Source organism: Acartia tonsa, chromosome 1 (assembly GCF_053477335.1).
Source record: "Acartia tonsa isolate MP-2025a chromosome 1, ASM5347733v1, whole genome shotgun sequence".
In the NCBI taxonomy this organism is placed as follows: Eukaryota; Metazoa; Arthropoda; class Copepoda; order Calanoida; family Acartiidae; genus Acartia; species Acartia tonsa.
Window position 1 is genome coordinate 12,761,021 of NC_137260.1, and position 9,155 is coordinate 12,770,175.

The window sequence follows — 9,155 nt, forward strand, 5'->3', positions numbered from 1 at the left end:
CTTATTTTGTGTCTTTTATTTTATTTGTAGTCATAGATTTTTCAAAAAAAAAGGCATGATTAGTCCACAAAAAAAATTTATAAATAACAAATTTATATTATTGTAATGATATCAAATTTTAAATGATTATATTATCAATTACAGTATGATATTTATATACTTTAATAAAAATACTACACAAATTATTATGTCAATATAATGATAACATGACAATAATTGTAATTTATAGATTCTTCTTACCCGAAGTGGAAAGTGAAACGTCAAATTTTGCCATGTGATCAAACATTGGCAAAATATTTTCATTACCCATTTCAGCACCTTTATTCACTTGGGATGCCAAAATTAAAAATTATCTACATATAATTTTAAAAAACAAATTGTAACCAAAAAGTATGTAAGTCTATTTAAATATCAAATCCTAAAAATAAAAGACTGTCCTTTTACTGTATCGTCTATTTAAGCAATTTGAAACAAATTTATTTACAATTTGCTTAAACTTTCAAATTAATGGTCTGCTTATTAAGTTCTAAGACACTCTATTATAGTTATTTTTTGTTTGTTCTTCTTAATGATTAGAGAGCTGCGCTTTTAGTTTTATGGAAGTTTTCATCCTTGTTAATTTTACTATCCATGGATTGCTGTCTACAATATATTGTAATATATTCATTTAGATTTGAATTTTTTAAAATCCCTAATATATCAGAATAAAGAATTATAAAAGTCATAGAAGTCAATTAATTTTTCAGATTAAGTCTGTTATCATTCTTAATATAATTATCAAGTATTTTAAAGAAGTGTTGTACTGTTAACTTTTAAAAGTTAGTGGGTTATATATTTGTTATTTTCATGTCCCTAGACAAGAGAAGAGCATTAACTATCTTGAATAGCAAGACAACCATAAATAAAACATAAATATTATCAATTTTAGACAAGAAAAATGAAGATGAAAGCTATTTTAGTTTGTGCATTTTTACTAGCAGTTAGTACAGTTGATGCAAAGTAAGCTTTTGCTTTGATTCTTAAGTAAGCAGTTTCCGCATCTTTTAATAACTTGGATGCTTTATCCTACCTTGGATAACTTGTAAGGAATTCTTAACCCAGTTTAAAACTTGTTGACTGAGGTTTTACTGCCAAAATCAACTGGCTTTGCACATTTAAGAAATTAAAGCATTAATAGTTTTATCTCGCATCATATTATAAACAGCTTTCCGCAGATAAAATGTAAAATTATAAGATTAAAATCAGGTTTTTAGCACCAAGATACCGTAGGCACGGGCTAAAAAAACTGGTTTTAACCATATGGTTGTACATTTTTTATATTCGTAGAAAACTAGATATAATACCATACTAGACATAGTTTTTTTTATGGATGAGAACCTGTTCTATTCCACCGGATATTAATCGGTTTTACATGAATACGAAAAAAAATTATAGTACAAAATCCATATTTACTTACTGTTGAGTATTTTACAATATTTTTTTGTGTGCCCAAGTTGATAAAAAAAATTTTTAGGAGAGATGGCAAGTTTTTCTTTGTATCCACAACATCCTCAACCTCTGTTACAACCACAACCTCTTTTCAAAGTGGTACTTTCTCCTGTCTAGTATTGTCCAGCACTACGTATTCGGCTTGCCAAGGCAGAAGAAAGAGATCTTTAATTTCTGGTTTAAGTGATCCAATTTCAGAAGATGAGTTGCAACAGATTTCAGCTTCAAGAGCCTCGAGGTAATTATGGAAATAAGGGAAGGGGGTATGTAATTTGGTTCAGACCCAGTAGGGTAGGGGCCACTGCAGGGGTTAGGTATAATGAAAACATTATTATTTGCTTCCCATAAAAAATATCCACTCCTCCTATTTTCATTTTATTTTTTACTTTGTTTAAGATAAATTATGCCTTTAAGTAAAACAAGGAAAGATATAATTTTGCAAGTATATGAGAGCCCTTATTTTGCAAGTATATGAGAGCCCTTATTGTTTTCTCTTTGAGAAAATTCCAGGTTTGATTATCAGAGTAGTTGGAAAATTATTTGCAGTCCTTTTAAATATGGATTATTATGTGGATTCACCTAATTTCAGGCTAACTGATCCATTAGATATTTATTTTATTATTTATGAGGTTGTTTATATTTTATTATTATTTTAGAGATTTGATAACAGTTCCTGACTTAACTGAAGGTGAAAAGAAGAGTGCAAGCAACAGAGAAGGAAGATTTGCCTGGTATTACATGACAACAACTTTAACCAGTACTTCTACATCTACCTCTACTTCTACAACTTATACATGTAAGATATATTATAAACTCATTTAACACTGTTTTACTTAATTATGATCATGTTCAAGTTTTTTTTTGGTAGGAACTTGATATTTTACAGATCTCCAAATTTCAAATAGTTTACATGTTGATACATAATTATCATCTAATTATAAAGTCATAACGAAACTCTTTGTCCTAATTCAATCTTTATTATCAATATTGTCCTCAATTTTGAAAATACATTTTTAATTTCAGCTACTGTCAGTGTATCTGCAATTGCCTGCACACCAAACAATTTTGTTGCCTGCGGATAAAATAGAATGAATGAAGAAAAATACTGAATACTGTACCTACATTATTATTCAAACTTTTGTATATTTGGATAATCATTCCTTAAATCTATTGTTTAATTCTATTAGCTGATGTGATATCATAAATAAATTATTAGAAATAAAAAAATTTAGTTTATAGAGCTAGATTTAATTTGCACTGATTACCCTTAAAGGTTCCCTAGGGCCTAGAGTAATAAAAAGTAAAATGGAATAAAAGTAAATATGACGTAATTTATGTTCCAACATTAATTTTTAAAATGCAATCTTTCATTTAAAAATACAAGATTATCTATTAAAGATGGTTAACTATGGTTTATCTAATATAAAGTACAAAACATTTCATTTTTTCTCCGACCATCAACAAAAAATGAACAGCTAAAAAATCTAAGGCATATTTTAACCTAAGGTAACTAAGGTAACATATCTAAACATTTCCTCACATATCTAAACATTTCCTCACATATCTAAACATTGCTTTGTAGGGATTCTATAAATTAAGGTATTTGGATTTATAATTCAACTACAAAAGAGAAAAAAAAATTGAAATCATCTTTATAGGTACAGATAAAGGAAAGCAAAGCCATTGTGTCAGAGAAGCTTTATCAAGTCATGGATTTTTTCAGGGTGGAAAATACAAAAATTCTTACAAAATGTAGTGTTTCTTCAATTTATTAAACTAGCAGCTGCGCCCCTAGCATCTAGGGTCTCTATATTCGAAGGGATATGGAAGGGCAGAAAAATAGCCTGAAGCCATATCGGTTCGAAAGCCTTCAATACAGACAAAAAACTTACTAATTAATATATCTAGGATATTAAAGATATTAAATTTAACTACATTTATTATAAAATATTTATATAAAGACTAAAATAAATCCAATTTTAAATATTTACCATGCTTATACGACATTTATAAATATAGACATAAAAAATAGTTTTGCAGACACTGATTTTTAGTTAAGCAAAATTGTAAAAATTTTGCACTATTGCAACTTTAACAGAATTTGCTAAAGTAACAAACATGAGAAATAGCTGCAGAAAGTTAACAGTCATATACACAGAGATTTCTTATTTTTTTTATTTGTTAACTTCATCAGTTGTAAAGCTCCAGTTATAAAAGTTTCAAACAATCTAATTAATTTAGATTAGATCTTTTTTAGAACTATAATGTTAAATTATAGATATTTTTATTTTAGAGTAAAATGAAGATTATTTTGTTAAGTGCCTTTCTCTTATCTTTTCAATTAGCACAGGCTAAGTAAGTTTTAAAAGATTTAAATAAAATCTTGTATTTATATTAAAATGCATAAAAGTAGGGTATTAGTATGTATATAGCAATTTATCCCATAATTATTAATTAATGTCTAATTTTCTATTTTATTTATCCATTGCAGCGAAAATTTTATTTCTGTTTAAAATCAATATTTTTAAAAGCTCAAAGCTTATTCTATACCTATATGAGCGACTACGTTTTCTGTTTTTTCCCTTGTGAATTATTTTCGACAGATTTTTTATAAAACGGCTTGCTTTATTGCATCACGATCCATAACAGATCTGTATAGGAAATAAACGTCTATAAATGAGCTCGAGTCTTCTAATAGTTGAGTGTTTAATACTCATAGTGCTCCAATAATCTATAATAAACTCTCATTGACCAGAACAATAGGACCCATTAATTTACTCTATGAAGAATAAATTCATTTTTTTTTCATGTTGCTATTTGAATTATATTAGAGTATTAAATTTCTATTCATAAAATAGAAAATTTAAATATATAAAATAGTAAATCAAAGAAAACTTAGTTTTAAAATAATTTGATACCAGCAACGTGTCCATAATGTGTTCAGATATTAAACTAAAATATAACATTTAACTAAACCTTTTTACCTGTTCAGTATGATGATTTGAAAGAAAAAAAATATTAGGATCCTAAAAAAAAAGAGAGACAAAATTATAAGTACGGTTTTGAAAAAAGGAATGAAATTTAAAAAAGACGAAAGGAAAGGGAAGATAGAGAGGGACATTTAATCTTTAAAAAATGATGAAATAACAAAACTAAAGTTGTAGTAATCTTTATGTGTAGTAACTTTTTTTGTAGTTTGGTTGATATTCAGGGATTGGACAATGGAAGAAAAAGATTAAAATTTAGGGATAGGACAATGGAAAAAAAGATAAATATTCAGGGATAGGCCAATGGAAGAAAAATATTAATATTCAATCTAGCCAATAGCAGGATAATTTTAGAACGCCGCCTCTAGTCTATAATATAACTGTCTTAAACTGGGAGTATGTCCATAATGAGCTGAGCATCCTTTATTTGAGTAAATTTGCAAGAATTTTTGCTCAAATATCATAAGCCACAGTCACTGTACATTGTTTGTTTGTCTGAATGATGATTTGCTGAGGTTTCATTTTATTGATGTTATAATCCTTGTTTTTAAAAGCTAAGCTTTTCTATAATTAGGGTCGGTCCGTCCGTACGTCCGTCCGTCACAGAGAGATAGCTCTTTTCGTTAATTTAGGCATGTTAGAATTGTCCTATCGATTTCAAACTTTGCATGGTGATTCCTATAGTAGTTAGGTACGATTTAGAAAGCGTAGCAACTCTATAAGGTTTACCAGAATGTCCGTACGTCCATTTTAAGCATGTTGATTTTTTAACTTTTTTAAGAACAAATTTTTATGTGATCTAATCATCCGATTAACCTGATTTTTGGTATATTGATTCCTGGGACATCAAAGTATAATGTTATATGCGAAGCAACTCTATAATCAAGTCCTAAAAATGTAAGTATGTCCATAAACATTATCCTGTATCAAGCAGTTTTTCAACAAATTTACTAACAATTTTGCTTCGACTCTACATTTATATTCTGATTATTCAGTTCTTACACTATACAAGTATTAATCTCCGTTTCTGTGCTTCGCTTTTATGGATGTTGTCATCCTTGTTTTAATACGGTCCCATCCATAAAATTAGTTATAAGCACAGAAAAACAGACAAAATAAAAAAAGACATAATACAATTTTAATTATAATTTGAAATAGATCCCAGCTGGTTCTGGAAAATTAAGATTGAATATTCAAAACAAATAAAATAAACATGTAAAGAAAAGCAAACTTAAATATCTTTTTATTCTGAACAAATTTGCTTTAATAAAACAATTATCTTTATGATTATCTAGCTTAGTATAACATTTTATACAAATAAAACTAAAAACATACCATAGTCAATTAAAGTAGTAAGGTTTTGTTTTAAGATCTTGCCAACCTTTCCATCAATTGATTTCACCATTATGTGGAAGCTTCACTATGGTTCAGGGAGGATATTAGGCTATTTCATTTCTAAATTAAAGTCTGTTGGTTGTTTAAGGTTTTTTTTCAATACAGTGCACCTAGTTACTTTATAAAAAGTAAAATTGTTTGAAAATTAAAGATAATACTTATTGCTCTTCTTGACATATTTGAGCTTAATTTCTTATTAGCGTCAATTTCATTTGAAATTATCATGTCATTTTCGTTATACGTTTTTTCTACTTGATACCCATAAACATTGGCTTGCTGTAATACCAGACAAGATAAACTTACACTTTTAGATTTTAAGTAAAACATTTATTTAGGAGAGACCCTAAGTTTTTCTTTGTTTCAACAGCAACATCAACCTCTGTCACAACCACCATTTCATCACAAGGTGCTACTTTCTCCTGCCTAGTATTGTCCAAAACTGCATATGCAAGTGTTTGCTCAGGCAGAAAAAGGAGATCTTTAATTTCTGGTGGAAAATCCAGTGATTCAGGTTCAGAGGATGAGTTGCTACAGATTTCAGCTTCAAGAGCCTCCAGGTAATTATGGAAAAAGGGGGATAAATGATGGTTTTAGAGGGGGTAAAGACTAGAGTAGGGCCGGATAACTATAAAAAAAGGTTAAAACTTAAAATTGAGTAACGTCTATACATCTGTGAGTCCATAAATCTGTAATATTAATGAAGTGTTACTTATTTATCCCATTTTATAAAGGAGTAAGCTTTTTTGTCTGTAGCAAAGGATCTCGCTAACTGCAGAAACAATATGGTTCATCCTTAGAAGGAAGCTTCTTATAGGTCCCGGGAAGGTTTTAGGCTTTTTTATTCTTATAAAAAAAGTTGTGTATGGTTTTAAGCTATTTTTCTGCCCTTCGAATATCCCTAGATACTAGGGACGCAGTCGCTAGTATTACTAAATAGTAACAAGAATTTAAGAAATAAAGTTACCGGATATCCGGCCGGATAGTTTCAGTATCCGGTATCCAGACAATGTAGCTTCAGACAATGAAGCCTCCAGACAAAGTAGCTTCTAGGACAAAGTAGTCTCAGAACATTCACTTAAGAAAAGTAGCCTCCTAAGGAAAATAGCCTTCTAAGGGAAGTAGCCTTCACTGTTAATAAAGTTCATGGCCGCAGCGCTCGGCCCCCTGTTCTGCCTAGCCGCGGGCGCTCGGTCCCCTAGCCTATAACCTAACCTAACCTAACCTAAACATTCTAAAAACGATATTGAAAATTGTAAAAACAATATTTAAACCATAAAAACTATCCTGTTTATTAATAACTACAATTTAGGGAAACGGTGTCAATTCCTGAACTCCAAGGAGAGGGCAAGGCTGAAGCCAGCAATAGAGAAGGAAGATTTGCCTGGTATTACATGACAACAACTTTGACCAGTGTTTCTACTTCTACCTCTACTTCTACAACTTATACATGTAAGATATAATAAACTTATTTAACACTGTTTTTCATAATTGTAATCATGTTCAAGTTTTTTTTGGTAAGAACACTTGATATTTTACAGATCTCCAAATTTCAAATAGTATACATGTTGATACACAATGATCATCTAATTAAAAAGTCATAACGAAATTCTTTGTCCTAATTCAATCTTTATTATCAATATATATTAATTTCAGCTACTGTCAGTGTATCTGCAATTGTCTGCACACCAAGCGATTTTGTTGCCTGCGGATAAAATGTAAGTTCAACTAAACTCATTTTTCCAGTGTTATTCTCAATAAAAAATGATACATTATTAAAAGTGAAGCTACTCTATAATTCCAAATGTCCATACATATGTATGTCCGTAATAGACAAAGTTGGGGGAAACGTGATTTTCTCATCCCCTATTCAAGATACACAATTGAAACTTGTTGTCAACATTCCCATTATTAAGGAGCATAATAAACTAAAAAAAACATCAATGGTGGTCGGACTACTTTTTGAATATTTTCATATTTTTCACATTATTCGATTATCTTTGGTGTTTTTGTTCCGATTTTTTTTGTAGACAAGGATATCAAAACTAAATATTTCCGTCGCTGTTAAGGATTCTTTACTTAAACATAAGTAGGAATAGGTAGCTTTTCTTGATTTTTTCATATTTCTCCATATCTTTGGTGTTTTTATCTTCAGTGTTGTCATCCTAATTATAAATATATTTTTAATTTCAGCTACTGTGAGTGTATCTGCAATAATCTGTACCCCAAGCAGTTTTTTAATGCCTGTGGATAAAGTTTTCATGAAGCAGTCTAAATGAAATCTATTATAGTATTGTAACTTGTGTCTGATTAATAAGTGTCATCTATTGTTTGATGTGATATCATGATTAATTTAATAAATTTTAAAAACAATTACAAAAATATTTTATTGCTGAAAAAAAACATTGAGGGTTTTGAAAAGTAGTAAATCGATACATCCAAGGGTGGGGGGGGTTAAAGGGGTGATTACCCTTCCCCCTAAAAAAATCACCCCCCCCCCCCCTAAAAAAATTATACTCCCTTCCCCAAATAAAAAAGCTTGGACGCCCCTGTAGTGAATATTACTTATTTGCTTTTTTAAACTGAAATAAATTACATTCTAGTTTAAAGAAATATCGGCTGTTTCCAGGGATCTAATGGGGTAAGCCAATGGCCAAGAAATTCATGATATACACAAAATTACACCTGTTGTATATTTCAATATTGTGGTTGAAACATTTGGACTCTCGGGTTTATGAACCAATAAATCAAAATTAAATTAAAGTCCCCGAAGTTGTTGAGCTAACTAATAAGAAAACATTATTATAAAAGTTTGGGACTGGTGTATTAAGTGTCTCCCTCTCTCCCTGGGGAGTTTCACTTAAAGTGCCTATTCGAGCAAAGAAATCTCCAACGCCTTATTTGAAGAAGATAAGCTGTAAGCATTTTCCCTACTGTTCCATGAATCATTAAGCTTTAAATGGGAACCAATCTAACATATATTTAGTTGTGACACGGTAATTGGGCAAGATTCGAACCTGTCACCTACCCAATATCAAGCACATACGTTCAATAGTATCGGATATTTGGGATGGGCAGGGATATAATAGGATAAGAAAATGACAGGTTAATGGATATACATCCCCAATGATGATACACATAATTACACCCCTTTTGTAAATTTCAATTAATTGTTGACACGTTTGGACACTCAACTTAATGAACTAAAAAATCAAATTCAGTTAAAGTCCCCAAGGTTGTAAGGCCAACGAAAAAGGAAACGTAGTTATAACTTTGGGCACTAGTGAA

At 30.0% G+C, this 9,155-nt stretch overlaps 2 protein-coding genes across 2 annotated transcripts; both read left to right on the forward strand.

Annotated features, from left to right (window-relative positions):
* Nucleotides 1–932: 932 nt before the first annotated feature.
* LOC145332289 (uncharacterized) lies at nucleotides 933–2,715 on the forward strand. Its single transcript, XM_080177253.1, has 4 exons — nucleotides 933–999; nucleotides 1,514–1,726; nucleotides 2,145–2,284; nucleotides 2,512–2,715. Exons 1-4 carry the CDS (start codon nucleotides 938–940, stop codon nucleotides 2,568–2,570), a joined length of 474 nt encoding a protein of 157 aa, XP_080033379.1. The 5' UTR covers nucleotides 933–937; the 3' UTR covers nucleotides 2,571–2,715.
* Nucleotides 2,716–3,683: 968 nt separating this feature from the next.
* Nucleotides 3,684–8,249, forward strand: LOC145313290 (uncharacterized). The gene is made up of 5 exons (XM_080152621.1): nucleotides 3,684–3,843; nucleotides 6,206–6,427; nucleotides 7,180–7,319; nucleotides 7,524–7,585; nucleotides 8,061–8,249. The coding sequence occupies exons 1-4, from the start codon at nucleotides 3,788–3,790 to the stop codon at nucleotides 7,580–7,582; spliced, it is 477 nt and encodes a 158-aa protein (XP_080008747.1). The 5' UTR covers nucleotides 3,684–3,787; the 3' UTR covers nucleotides 7,583–7,585; nucleotides 8,061–8,249.
* The last annotated feature ends 906 nt before the right edge of the window (nucleotides 8,250–9,155 follow it).